Source organism: Ammospiza caudacuta, chromosome 3 (assembly GCF_027887145.1).
Source record: "Ammospiza caudacuta isolate bAmmCau1 chromosome 3, bAmmCau1.pri, whole genome shotgun sequence".
NCBI classification, from domain to species: Eukaryota; Metazoa; Chordata; class Aves; order Passeriformes; family Passerellidae; genus Ammospiza; species Ammospiza caudacuta.
In genome coordinates, this window is record NC_080595.1 from 42,896,095 (window position 1) to 42,911,628 (window position 15,534).

The window sequence follows — 15,534 nt, forward strand, 5'->3', positions numbered from 1 at the left end:
ACTATGCAGGCGACCTAGCACTGGAACAGATTGTCCCGAGAGGTTGTGTAGTCTCCCTCAGTGGATGTGTCCAGGAACCATCTGGATGTGATCCTGTTCTGTGATTGCTCTGATCATAACGTAGGGCTCTAATGTCCTGTATTCCTTCCCACCCTTGTTTTCTTCACCTTCAGAAGTGGGATGTTTGAATGAATACTGCTGAAAGGTTAAGATCAGGGGTTATAAGGAATCTTAAACAAGTGGTCCTACAGAGACCTACTGGGAGCATGGTAGAAAACAAAATGCAGAGCTGCTTTGGGGACTTGCCTATTCCACTTGATGAGACCCCACCTCAATTCTGCTGTTTGGTGCAAACAGCTCACATGACACAAAGCAGCAGCTTCTGCAGGCCTCTGAAGGGAACGGAGCTCAACAGTGGGGAATGAATGCCCTTCGTACATTTTGAAGAGATCCTGTGCTTCTGAAAATTCAACTGTGAACATCTTCCAACAAGCCTGCATTGCTGACAGTGACAGGTAGTGGTGATGGAAAAACAAGGAACAAGGAAGCAAAAGCTGGAAAAGGTATCTCCTTTCTTACACCTCAGTTCAGGAAACCCATCTCTTCTAATTTGTCTGCAGATCAGCCTAAGTCACAAGCCACACAGTGGCTTCATCCAGCTTCATGATAATTGTTTCTGCTGTGACTCAAACCTTCCCAGATCCAGTCATCACTTCTCTAGGGACACAACCTCTCATAGGTCTCTGATCTAGAAAACTGAAGCATACAAAAACCAGCTACAGATGAGCTACTATCCAGTGTGCTTGGCAGGTACCTGGTAGTAGTCAGGTGTGTGTGTGTGATTCACAGAACACTCTGAGCTTTTGCAAAGCTTTGGAGGGAAAGGTAAAAGCCTTTATTGGATTACTGAGGCCAAAACAACACATATGCAAGGAAGTACCAAACAGCCTTGTGAGCTGTTCTCTGTGTGGCATCATACACTCAGATCAGGTAGTGCAGATGCTTGGGTTAGCTGATACACTACTGGATACCCTGCCAAATGTTTGAACCTTTCCTGGTACTAACAATAATCTGGCTGAGAGCTGATGCTGATGTTTACCAACTTACAGTATAAGACACACAAAGTAATGGATAGGTTACTGATCACACTGCTGGCTTTCTGCTTTGCTTGCAGATGACCCATAGAATCAAGTGTACTTTGTAATCGTTGCTTTGCATGGCTTCCCCATGAACAAACATAGCAATTGTTTAAGGATTTTAAGTCATCCTAGGTGCAAGGAGATGTGGTATGTCTGAATCTTCAAGATAGGAACATTTGAGATAATCTTGCTACTCCCTTGGCACTGAAGTTAAAATCTGGAAATCTTTCTGTTCTGAAACTGTGATCTCAGATCCAGTCAGAGCCCAACTGCAGTGACAGATCAGAGGAGTTTAATATCTTGTCCTGTCAGAAGACACCTTTAAGGTTTCACACTACCACAATTCCTCTTGAAAGAGGGTACTGATATAATCTACATCACTCGATACCACTCTGAGAAGGCACTCCTTTAGTTAACACATACCTTAGGACTAGAAACACGATTATGAAATTATTCCCATCAGCCTATAAATCAACATCAGTTAGAGCAAGTTACAGCAGTGATTCTCCTCTGAGTAAGTTATGTTCTAAATGCTTTTGAAATTATTAAATACTTTCCAAATTTTAAGTGGCTTACTTTGTACCTTTACATTTTCCTAACACAATGGACCAAATATAGCCACTATGTAAGTGCTGCCATAACTGACATTGCCTTCTCTTGCAACAAAGACTGGGTTTGGACCAGTTATCTCCATACAAGTTTCACTTAATGAGAAAGACATGACCCAGATTTCAGACAAAACGAATAAGTGTAAAATTCCTAGCCTTGTTGCCATAGTTACTTGAAACCTGCTGTTAAAGAAGGTGGGAAGACAGGGAAAGGATGAAGAGTAGGAAAAGAAGAAAGCAATATTATGGTCAGGCTTAGACCATGTGATAAAGAGAGGCGATGATCTGGAAGGAGCAGGACCCCAGTGATGACACTCAGAGCAGGTTATCCAGAAAACCAATATATCTGCCTTCTGGCTGCTATTGAGTTGATACAATGGACACTGGTTATTTTTAAGTGGTTACCACAGTGACTAAATGCAGTGCACTGGTAGGTATTAGATCTGCAAAAGCAGAAAGGGATTGGGCAAGGAGAGATAGATTTCTCCACAATTAATAAAGAAATTGCCTAAATTTAAACACCAGACTGATTGCCTTTCTACTTTATAGAGATTGTAAAACTTGCAGCAATGTCTTGCTTAATCAGAACAAACTTTTTAGCCTTTGTGTAAGTTGGCAGCAGAAATAGTCCAGCTCTGCAGAAGCAGAACTGCAGTCATATTGCATCAGGCAGTGAGCACTGTTCTTCCCCAATGCAGATAGGACCAAGGTACCCTGTGAGACACAGGCAGAAAACCTAAGAGAGCTGGTAACTGTGCTTGTGAATATTTCCTGTATTACTGTTTTATATTCTATTGATAACTTTGAAGTCTGTCGCGGTGAAGATGAAGAAACATTGTATTCATTAAGGACTTGGGACTAAGTGATATGAACATACTACTCTAATAGGTTATTTTATTACTTGTCTCTATCTCATATTTTTATTCCTGATCTTTTTAAGTGCCTTCACATTCTTAGAACTGGCATGTAAAGAAATTACTTGTGTCTGCATCCATACCAGTGTAATACAGATTCATGTTCACTGGAAACACATACAGTTGAAATAAATGCATTTGGTAGTTTGATGCTCTACATATTAGTTTGACCATAACAGAGTTTGTATCAGCATTCATGCAAGAACTCAGGGAAAACACTGGAGTAGTTATAAGACTGGTCTGTCCTAGTCTAGGACTGTATTTTCTAAGCACTTTATTTCCATGTCAAAACCTGTCTTGATCCCAAGGAGAAAACTCTCCTTTTTTTACTGCCTCCTCTGTCTCTAAACTTACTGAGACTTTCCCCACCCAATTCTCTGCTGTGCTGTCCTTACTCAGATGACACCATTGTTCTTTGTATGGAGAATAAAAGATAACCCTCAATGCTGTGGAGAACTACATTTTACTATAAATGGGTTTTCTCTGAGAGCTGGCAGGCTGCATTGGTAGCATTGGGGCCAAGAGATTTTTCTGCTGGTTTTAGAGAGGGAACATTCACTTTATACAGAAGCCTTAGAAGTAAAAATCCTCCAAAATAAAACAAAAATAATAAAAACACCCCCAAACAAAAACAAACTCCAAAAACCCCCAAAACAACCCCACCACCCATATACATCAGCATTGGCTAAAATGATTATAAAACATGAGACAGTTGTGTGAGGTTGAACAAAATTCACTATCAGTAGGTGTTATTACATCATTACATTCATTAAAGAATCCTTGCAAAGTAATTCCCTCTCTTCTCACCACACAATTATGGTTATTGCTTTCTATCATGTAATTACCATGCTACCAAATTATTTCCACATTTGAATCATGAATCATCGAGCTTCCAGATCAAGGACACTCAATCTTGCAATAGCAGAAGAGATTGTGAGCTAATTTGATGCCATAGTCAGTTAGTCTTAAGTCTTCCCTTTCCAAAGTGACTGAAGATATCTCCAGCTCAAACTGGGGAGAAAGGGGGAAGGGACAGACTGAGAGCTTAGCTGGTACTCTCTCCCACTTGAATTCCTAAGGGCCTTGCATTCCTTACCAGCAGTGTAGCAGGACTTGCTCAGAAAGATGAGAAATTCTTTTCTGTCTGAAGACATGAAAGAAGACAGCAGCTGTTGCTATAGCAGTAACCACTGCAGCAAGAGAGGAAAGGCCACGTGGTTCCCAGCTCACTGTGGTGGAACAGAAGCAGAACACACAGGCCAGTGCCTGGGAGCAAAGCAGCACAGGTTTCTAGTGACAGGACATGTCCTACAGATGAAAGTTGTTATTAAACCAAGCTGTGAAATTAAAACCGAGCAAGTATTTCAGAACAATAGCAAGTACAGACAAGCCCTATAATCTTATAAATCCAAAGCAAATACTGAGCTCTAACTTATAATTAATCAGTGAAACTAACATAGCCCCATTCTTTCATCCAGTGCTACCTGAGGGGAGTAAGAAAAGAACAAAAGGAAGCACCATTAAGGTTTTCAAACTCAAGAATACACCATCTCCGGTCCTCTTTAAGCTATTGTTCTCCTCTTTGGATTATCCCAAGCAGCCCCATCCTAAAACAGCCATATGCCAGTGTGTTTCAGTGTTTTGTGTCCAAGGAGTAGGGTGCTGACTAATCCTAGAATTAATTATTTCAAGAACTCCTTTTAATAATATTGCACTGATCCCCTTACACCCAGCACCTTTAAACAAAGAAATGGTATGTAAACAGCTTGACAATTAATGCTTTGATTGACACAGGCCAGAGCCACTTGGTGGCACTCTGCCCATATAAACTATTTTTGTCACTAGGCAGACTGACAGGCAGTAGAAATCCAGCCCACACTGGATTTCCCTTCCCAAACAGGGCCAGGTCCCTTCAAGTCCCACAAAAAATTGTTTGTTGCCACCCTCCCCCTTTTCTAAGTTTGTATGGGCTGCAGGAAGCATCCCTGGTTTAACATCTAATTAAAGCAGGGTAAAGCCCACTTTCCACCTGCAATTCACTCTTGCTCTAGTTCAGTATGAAAGAATTTGAGCCTTATCACAGTGAATGGATAAGAGGAAGAAAGAAGGAGAGAGATAGAAGGAAATAAAGTATGGTGCAACTACCAGGAAAATGAGAGAAGGGACTCCTGCAAATGGTATCCTCTGGGTAAAGGAGCTAAGACAATCAGAGCTTATGAACATTGATCAAAGCAGGTGAGGGTAGAGTACAGCCTGCACTGCAAGCTTCATGCAAGAGCAGCATAAAACATTTCACACCAATGAAGATCAAACTCAGTTGTAGCTTATTTTTCCCTCCAGAAGTAATATAATAACTATAAGGTGCCAAAATAATCAGCTGTCCTTATCTGCTTGTGTCTCACTACTCATTTGTACAGAAGTCTAATGGTGCTTCTATTCCAGGAGATAGGGAGATGACTACTTTTGTGACAAAACAGCAGTACTGAAGGGGCAGCTTTTTGCAGTAAGTTTTCTAAAGCAAGAAGCAGCAGGCAGTACCAGTTTTAGCCATCCAGCAGATGTGCCCTATTTGCATCTATGTCCATCAAAAAAAGTTACCGTCACAATAGAATTAGAAGATGGTCAATTAAGACTTGCTCTAATTACAAGACAATAGCTAATACTGACTTTAGTTATATGACAGCTCTGAATTCAACCCTGCCTATCACACTAGAACTACTAAGTCTAAGTACACACACACACTTTTTGCTGCTGGGGAAGAAGTTTTAGGTACTGGGATCCACAGGACACTTACCTAAATTCAGTACATACCATTTACTTTTTCGGCCTGATTTGATGATGTTGCAGTAATAAAGTGACACTCCATAATAAAATTTCACTTTTGGGTCTGTTACCACAGTATGAAAAACAAAACTTTTCCATGTATTCAAGAGTTTTATTGCCATTTGGAATATGTTTATTGTTCAAAAACACTGCACTGAAAAAAAATCTGAACATATGTTCTCACATTCTTTGTCAATTTTACCTTTACAGCAATGTAACTTTCAGGCAGATCATGCAGAAAAACCACTCTCACAATGAAGTCAAAAACTACTGAAAGGCACTTGGCATCTTTCAGATCTTAGACTCCAAACAAGTTCAGTTTTTGCCTGTGTAAGAATTACATACATCTAGAATAACTCAAACAGTAGGAAAAAATAAAATCCACTTAGAACTTCTTAAAGAACAGTATCAGGCTTTGTTGCCTTCCTTCATTCAGTGCTATGCTTTTGTTTTCCCAAGCCTTCTTTAAATAGTGTGCGACATAAAAATGGATGTTAATGAAGTCTCTTTACTGAGAAAAGGCATGCAGTGAGGGAAGGGGGATGGCTGCTCACCTCAGGCTGCCTATCTACACATTTGTTCTTGTAGATCAGCAAGCCACTGCTTAAGTTAAAAAAAAATAGAATAGGAATGAATGCACTCAAGTTAAATGGCTTTTAAGAATATGTTAATACAAACAATGATACCACCTACAGTTCTGTTTACTGACCTCTGTTCATGTTGATTTTAAAATGAGTTTTGTCAAACCATCATGGGCCACTTTTGTACACTGTTAGATAAAAAAGTTGGTGTTCAAATATTGCTTGTTATTTGGGTGGCTAATGTTTTATTAAAAGGGTAGTTATTAAAGATCAGTAAGGCAGCAAGACTTTAAATGTAATGGTTTACATCACTGAATGTACTTTTTAAAAGGCAAGATAAAAATATTATTAGAAGAATTCTTGGTGGGGTCATATTCATAATGGGTGTTTCTGTTTCATCCCCACTGTAATTGTCACAGCAACTGTAGATGGCATGTCTTCCTTGGTTGTCATTCAGGATGAATACATTCCCTGGCTCATTTCAAGTAATATATTTAGTTCTTTTTCTCCAGCCTGCCAAAAGAAAAACAGCTTTTGTAAGAGTGAATATTGAAATACAATTGCTGTTGGTGCAAAACTGCAAGTAGACGTGTCTCTGCATAAGTTACTGACCAGTCTCATTTTTTAATTTACATTTCAGAAGGTTTCGTTCTCTATTGCTCCACAGTAGTTTCCTGGGGCAGAAGAGAGAAAAGCCATAATCCTGATCACCAAGATTGCTTGGGGCAGTGTCTGCACTGCTTGCTACACAACCAGAGTGTGACACTGATCACAGTCTGCTCCCCAGGCACACTCAGTTGGCTCCACCTCATGTATGAACAGTCAGCTCTGATAGGTTTTGTGTGACATCTCTTCCAGATGTACACCTCCTTCACAGTTTTATGGATGTTTTCCATCTCAGGAATTAGTTACCAACAGACTGCACAAAAAACCCCAAAATAGCCAGCAGCTGCTGAAGGCCCTGTCTGCACTCCCTCACGACCTCAAGGGTTTCCTGCCTTCTCTGTGTACAGACCTCAGAAGGTTCAAAGGAGGTGCAAAGTAGAAAGTTCTGCCTACTGACAAGCTTGTTAACAGGTTTGCAAAAGGTAATGAAGTCAAATAAGTTCAGAAACCATGCAGAGCTTTGCACCCCAATTAAAAATGACTAACAGAGTATTCCAGGAGCCATCAGTTTATGACTTCCCCATTTAAAAATGTGACTTGCCTGTATTTGATCAGTCGTCCTCCTTGAATAAGTTGTGCAATTTCATTAGTGAAGTGGCATGCAAAAAGAAGCCAGTTTCTTGGCTGCACTTTGTAGGCAAATCTCATGAAAGTCAAGGAGTAACAACACAGTGCTGCAAAGGATGACAGATCTTGTTAAGAGACTGTAAATATCTGCATTTTGTTGAGTCACAATTTTCCTACTAGTAAAATGTAATGACAGGCAGAAGATTTCTTGCTGCTTATGAGTTTTCCAACCACCCTACAAACTTTGAGGATCCAATGCAAGAAGACAAAACAGTGCTCACTTCTACTACACAAAAAAATCTACATGGCTGCAGCTTTCCATAAAAATTCATTTTACTCATACACTATCCTGGGATGCAACTGAAGTCTTATTAGTTTATTATCTAAATTACCTCAGCCAGAAAATAGGAGTTTACCTCAATGAGCCATAGTCTGTCATATACTACTATTCTGACAATTTCTAAGACAAAGTATTTTTAAAGACACTAATCACTTAAATAGAGTTCTTTCTGGGTACATTTTAAGATCAGGAGCTTTCAGTGTCCAGGGAATCATGAACATTCAGAAACATGAAGCTTTGTTATCTGCTTTCCGGAAAGATGAGAAACTATTTTGATCTGCTCTCCTACCATAATTTAAATATAGGAAACTACAACCCAAGAATTCCCTAGTTTTGTAACGTTCTGACAGGCTTAAAGAAAAATTGGTAAATTAATTGTTCAAGGAAAACAGACTTTTTAAAAGTACAAATATTCTTTTTTCATCCCCCTGCTTCTGTACACACAAACTATATATACCTGCAAAAATTTTAAAAAGTGTCTCAACACTGCTGAGCTGGGTAGCTGCCTCCAAAACACTATTTGCAAAACAGTTTTGCTGTACTGGAGACTATTTAAACTATTCTTCTGTCTCAAGGAAGCTGATTAAGGGACTGAATTACTCTAAGCAGAGCCTAATGATAATGGGACTATAAAATTTCTTAAGCCAAATGTATTTTGCTTGTGGGAAGAAGAAATACTCAGAATTAAGTTAAGTGAATTAAGGAAGAGATATAATGCCAAAGTTAAACTAATAAATTAAAACTGCGAGATTTCTAATCCTAGAAAATAATTTGAACATAGAGACAGACATCTAGGCAAAAACTATACATGTTCTACAGAGAGGTGGAAAAATATTGCTTATTATTGCATTTAAAAATAATTTTTCATTAAGAGTCACAATAGTCTCCTATAGACAACTACTTTGCAAGGAGTTAAAGCTTTCTTTGCTGCTTCTTGCACCCTGACCAATCATAACCATTTCTTCACTTTGTCAGTGCTGATAAATACTTAAATCTCACACTAACCACAAAGGATCATTGTTCTTTATACAAAGAATAAAACTGAGCAGAGATACATTTTGAACAAGTGTGTGCAATAGCTTAAGATAATACAAGTTACACTTCAGGAGACAATCTGGTCTTGAAAACTGCTAAGGGTCAAGAACTGCCTCACTCTTCCCTCCCAAATTAGTGGAAAGCTTTCCAAAAAAAGCCCTGCAGTTTTTCAGTACTTCAATTTAAATGGCATCTAAAGTTATGTAACAAGATATTTGATATCTACATCTGCTTTGATCACAAATTTGCATACAACTAATAACATATCACTGATTAAATGACAGAAATTGTGTTCTGGAGTCACTTTCCTAACAAGAAGTTTGTCTCAGGTCTTACCAAATGTCATTCTGCCACTAATAATTTCTGGCGATTTCTTCATGTCATTAAAAGCAGCAACAGGAAGACCCCAGTTGGCAACTGGCCCCCAAAAGTGCTGTGAAGAGGGAAAACAAATATCAAGTTAAACAGAAACAAAAATCACCTGCAGTAGTCTTACTGTTTTTTTCTTGGTCACACAAAACTAGAAGGGAGGGTTATTGGTAAAATTCCAAGAAAATACAGACTATTTTTAATGTAAGAGAGAAACTAAACCTTTCTTTTAGTGGCATCTACTCTTCAGAAGGAAAGGTAAAGGAACCTACTCTGGATCTTCTTTCAGATCAGAGAGGAACTATCTAGAGCCACTGAAACAGAATTATGGTTTAGCAGTCATTAACCATCTGATTGGTATTGTCAGATTTATAGCTCACTTCTGCACAGAGAAATAGCATTTCTCTCTTTCAATTAAGGCTACTCAAAAATATAATGAAAATGTAAGGACTTGATGCAGTGAAGAACTGAAGGTGTTTTCATTTAATGCTGAGGATGAAGAAAAGCTCAGCGAGCATCTTGTGAGTGCTTACACCCTCTCCTTGATAGGATGGGGCCAGCAAGCAAAGCGAACTTTACCCTGAGCTACACCTGCAATTGCTGAAACTATTTGGTGATCACTTAAAACTCAGTAATTCAACAAATGTCAGAGGAGAGCAGTTAGCAACAGGTGTGTACACAGATAGAATAGAGACAAGAAGTGCAAAGGATCAAATCAGAAAAACTGACAAGTTTATTTTGATGAGAATTATCTAAGACTCTAAACTGAGCAAAATAATGACTTAAGTTCAATTTCTGCTTCTGTTATGAGCAAAAAGGCTTCACCAGAATTCTTTCCACACAAGATGCACACAGTATTTGCCTCAGCTTCTTCTAAGTAGAAACTCATTCTCAGAAGTAACTTGGCCAGATACAACAAAAGAGATGCACCTCACAAGAAAAAGCTTTGCAGATACCAGCTATATCCATTCTTTGGACACTTCCTGTAACTATAACATGTTTAATGATTTGGAGTTATCAGGAATTATATTATTATTATTTAAATTTTTTGCAATTTTCATTCTAAGATAATCTTGCCAGTCTTCCTTGTAACAGTGCAGCCAGACTAAAAGCCACACTTGCTTCCTGCAGTTGCAATAGAAGAAACTTAAATAGAAAAAAGTGAGTTTAAGTTACACACACAATAGTTCAATTTCAGTGCAATAGTATTTCTGCAAATTCAGATATATAACAGTATTCTGAAGATCAGAGTAAAAGCATTTGTGTGCTATATTCCTAGTGATAGGAAAACTGACATCTGCAGTGGTTAAAGCCTCTCAAGTGCATCAGAGGTAACATGGCACAACTGAGGAGAGTTACATGACTACATGGTAAATAAAATGTACCACCACACCAAAGCAAACTTCAAATGGAGGGACACTACCTGTACTTGGTGATGGTTTTCTAGTCATTTTAGGGGTCTCATTTGAACAACTGCAGTTTATGAAAAATAAGCTTTTTTATTGAATCTCTGAAACAGTTGCAGTTTTGAAGAATATGACTGACAACTACTGTTTTGAAAAGTAAATTAAATCAATTTGGTATTTTTACTTAATCAACTGCCATTAGAACATAACCAAATAATACATCATAGATTTTGGACCATTCAAATCCAGGCTGTGCAAGCTGAAGAATCATCAGTAAACAAAAGTAGTGCAGCAGTAGCTTTTCTCTGCTGACAAGGAGTTTTATCTGGAACCTTGAGATGGCTATCAGGCTTTACGGTCTCCAGGCAGGCAGCCCTTTGAAGTCTCACAAAAATAAAAATACATCCCTAAGTTGGTCTTTTGTCTAGGTAGAAGAGCCACTCTTCCATAGCATTACAATTCACAGTACAACAGGCATAAAATTCCCACTTCCAGTTTCAGGGGCAAACTGAAAGGGTCCAGGACAGAAGAAGAGTGCAAGATGAGTTATTTTGTACATTTATTGTCTGGCCTGAAGGCTGTTAGAGATAAGCCAGGTAGTCTGGTTATGTAACAGTATTGCTGTTACGTAGAATAAAGGGTTTCACACTGCTCTGATCTCCTTAGCAAAAGAGCATGGAAAAGACAAAGCCCCTTGAATTTAAGACATTCTGAAGATGACTTGGTCATCTTAGCCTCAGACTTGCAACTAAATATTCCTAGTGCATCACTCCTGGAGGTTTGTATTATGCCTTTCAAGTGCAGACAAGCAGTACATAACAGTACTAAGGGAAAAAGACAGCAAGTTATTGAAGTTAGGAAGAATGTGAAGTCAGAAATCCCCTCCCTTTTCTTACCGTACTGTTCAAGTGCACCATCATCGTTTTCCATTCAAAAAGCACATGAAAGAAAGAAGAAAAAAACCAACACATGAGTTTCTTTCATAATCTACATCAACAAAAGCATACCACAAATAGAAAATAGGCACAAGTCAGGAAGCTGTCATGGCATTAACTTTAAATAATGCATTGGTGTATAAAAAGTCCCATTTCCCACAAGAGCTATCACTGTGACAAGTGTTTGCTGCTCTTTTTCCCAGCTACATAAAATCCCATTATGGTCAGTGGAAGACATTCAACCCTTCAGAGCACCCAAGATCCCACCCCAACGACTTTAAATGATGCCAAAAGACATCAAGCTTTGTAATGGCAAAGCTAAACAGCTAAAATTCTTCAGTGAAAGCTTTGAAGTTGCTTGGAATTCTCTGTATACCTCTGTAAGTAGGTCAAACCAAAGACTGCCAGATATCTTCCTGTCACTAAATTTGGGCCAACTGTGGCTGTACCAAACATGAGCTATAACACATTCTCAGTGATATATGCAATTACACTTCTGTCATGTATGGTGTTCATTTCAGTGATAATCTAGGTACCAATTTAGGTAATAACTTAATTATCTATGCACAAAAGATAGACTACATTTAATATTGTTTGCTGTTAACAAAAGCTTACTAACTTTTAAACACCTTCTTTCTAATAAAGGTACTGACAAGACTTAGTTGTGATTTATGACTTACAAGAAGGCACTTCTTATGAGAAATAGGTAGGCTAATAGAAAGCCTGAGTTGCAGAACACTTTGTAACCATCACTTCCCTCACCATGATTTCCATGTTCTTAGATGGCCATTTTATAAATACCTATGGTAAGGGAACAGTCAGGTCTACTCAGGAAATCACAAAGGATGTGTGTTTCAGTGAGGCTTCACTACAAGCTGGTTCAAGGTGCTTTGTTTCAATGCCCTTGACTAGTCTAACCACTTGTTGTTTGTTTTCTCTTTAACTGACCTGCAGCAACAGTTGACTGAAGTTCACAAGACAAATGTAAACTTAAATTTCTTCATAAAACCTTAACAAGTTCAGACGTGTCTTCTGTCACCACGGTTTGTGCCAACAGAAGTCAGCCTTAAGTTTTAAAGTGTAAGTTGTTTCCGGGGAAGCGAAAGCCTAAAATAGAATCAAACTGATACTACTTTAACAGAGTAGACAGCTCTGGCTAAGGTCTTACAAGGTTATCCTTACAATCACATGAGAGTGGAAAACATCCTTACAGAAGAGGGCAAACCAAGGGCACATAGACTCTCCCAGGAAACAGGAATCCAGCCCCAAAGCTCTGCAGCCAAGAGAGTTGCAACACATGCACCACATCCAAGAGCGAGGATACTGCCCCATGTGCATGCATCTATTTCTGAAGTGACTCCATTTCAAATTAGTAGTTTCCAAGAACTAAATTCAGTCCTTGACAAAGAAAACATTGAACTAATGTTTTCAGAACTGTGACCAGCAACTGTTGGACTTACTCAGATTCCAAGTATCAGTTTTGTGTATAAATGTCTAGACAAGACAAGAGGAACCCAGACAATACCTTGTATCACTACTAAGTTCATTCCAAAAAGACTACAGTGGGAAAGATTTAGTTCTCTAAAATTTTTGCATGTATTTTCCTCACTCTGGCAATAAGAATATTAGTAGGCCAGGGACCATTCCGCAAGTATAGGAGAACTGTGACCATGTGTTTTCCCCACACTGCCATCCCCTAAGTGGAAGGGGCACTACCCTTCTGCAAAAGGGCAGATTGTTCAGTTCTCAGAGCACACAAGGCAAGCAGGTGTGTGTCCTTCAGTTTCTAGCACGCATCACAGAGAACTTTTTATTTTAAAGTTTTTACATCCTCATGTTTAAAGATTTACTAAAGACAACTGAAGATCAGCTAATTTTGGTTCTATTACCGATGCTACCTCCTCTGAAGTTTAAATTAAAAGAGAATTCCTAGACAGCTCACATCAGTTTAAGTGCTCAGGCTTTCCAGGGAATGCACTACCTCTATTTCAAAGCCCTCTCTATTAACATTTGCATTGCTGAGTCATCAGGAAGAGACATTTCAGAAGTGCCTCAGCACCCTGCAATGTCCATGCCTCTTGTCCTGTTACCAGGAGATTTTTGCATTCCTTGCAATTCATTATGTGATCAAAGCAATTTAGGCTTCCACCACTAGAAGATGACAGCTTGTCTAGAATGATGTGTTGTGTCTTAAAAGAGGAGGGAAGCTGTTTTATTAGATGTTTTTCAGAAGATGTTTTAAATCAATAGGATAGGAAATAAGAGGATGCAGTTGCCTACTATTATTGGCTTGGATAATATGACTATAGTGACAGATGTCATTTTTAGAATCTGGAGAAAAAAAGCAACTTCAGGTTCACAGTACCTAGAGCTGCCAGGCTTTAATATGCTAATCAGCTAGTTTTAAATAACATTACTGCTGCATTTTACAAGCAGGAAAAGTCTACCTACAGCTTATGTTCTTACTATGCTCATTTTGAAGCATTAGGATGCAGTTAGGGTAAATTTGTATTTATAAGATTTACAGTTATTCAGATCCCTATTAATCACCTCTAGAGAAAAGCCAGATGTGAAACTGGCAGAACAATTAATTTTAATGACAGTTTTAAAAGCAACTTCTCCTGCTTCTTTGTGCAAGATCTAAAAGCCAACCCATGATATAATGCAATTCTAATGCCAGACATATCCACCTGAGCAAAGCAGCATGCAATCATTTTGCTTGCTTTCATGTTTGCAGGTTATGAAGCTGAAATTGAAGCTACTTATTCCAAAAGATGTCTTCAAGTTTTTGATTGCCCCGAGCCATAATAATGGAGCACTTAATCCACCACTTTGGGTAACCTAAGTCATTCTATTGAGGTCAAAGCCTATCACCAGTATCCCAAACAGCACCTTAATTCATTAATTCTGACAAACAAGTTTCATGTTTATAAAGCCTTGATTCCCTGCAGTGGTTAGATGCTGATTTTTGGAACAGACTCCACAATCTCAGAGCTTTTGGGACACCTTTTCTCCATGAGCAAAGAAAGGACTTTTTTTTTCAGGCTAGAGTCCTGTTGTCTGGGGAAGAAATCACCTTCAGGAAGAAATGCAAAAAGATAGCTCTCCAATTCTTCTCATGCAGAAGACAAACAAGTCTTTATGGACAGCTATTTAAATTTTAAACACAACAAAAAGCCAATAACTTAGACACTCATCTCCTAGTGAGCAAGAAACAATGCTGAAAGGCCAGAGCAGATGGAGCAACTGGCTTTGGCTCTTCATGACACACCCAGTAACAGGAGTACAAATTAAGCAGGTACCTTGGTTATAGCAAGGCAAAACACACTCCATCCACAATGGCAGAAACCTGTGGCATGCTCTCTTTACTGAGATACAGCCACATACACAGCTTGTTTGAAAACTGGGTGAAACACATCTGAAAGTTTTTGTTTTTTTTTTTAAACTTCTCAGTCTTGGGCAAGGATAGAGATATTTCCAGTGACTGTGACATTAGGAAGCACCTGTTATCTCACCTGGATGTTTGTTCTTCTAATTATGAAGCAGATTACTAGTTTAATGGCTATTTACATGGTTCACATGAATAGTGTTACAATCAATTAAATGTTAACACTCATATGCATCTATCAAGCTTACATGGCTTCCTCAAGACTTTCAAAAGGAATCACAGAAGCCTGCTCTGGAGTTTTGTTTTGCTTCAAGGTTGTTCTCGTGTTTCTCATATTTTTGCCCCACTGTTTCTGTGGATTTTGATTTTGTGAATGCCAAACAAATTGAGCAAACTTTCCAGTGCTTCACCATGCCCACGATAAAGCACTTATTCCTAATATCTAATCTAAGTCTATCCTCCTGAAGTCTAAGGCTTTACATTATAATCCCTCATCCACGCAGTCTTATACCACCTCCTGCTACTTGAGCCAAGACTACATTTCTCAGATAAACAGATGTCCTCCTACATGCTTGCTCAACATCAAACATAAGGTGCAATAGATGTAGGCAAAACAGCAAGCAACAGCTACAGCGAAAGGTTGCTCAACCACCTTTATTAGAAGAGCCCATTTTTATTTGTTTAGTTCGTCAAACAGCCTGTCAGCTGGAGAAACTTCAGCCTGCCTACCCGAGACTGTTCCTGCACAGTGGTTCACAAGATT

General features: G+C 38.8%; 1 protein-coding gene across 1 annotated transcript; it reads right to left on the reverse strand.

Annotated features, from left to right (window-relative positions):
* Positions 1–5,575: 5,575 nt before the first annotated feature.
* Positions 5,576–9,126, reverse strand: MPC1 (mitochondrial pyruvate carrier 1). Its single transcript, XM_058801315.1, has 3 exons — positions 9,010–9,126; positions 7,273–7,405; positions 5,576–6,578 (listed from the first exon to the last, which is right to left on the reverse strand). Exons 1-3 carry the CDS (start codon positions 9,050–9,052, stop codon positions 6,560–6,562), a joined length of 195 nt encoding a protein of 64 aa, XP_058657298.1. The 5' UTR covers positions 9,053–9,126; the 3' UTR covers positions 5,576–6,559.
* Positions 9,127–15,534: the final 6,408 nt, after the last annotated feature.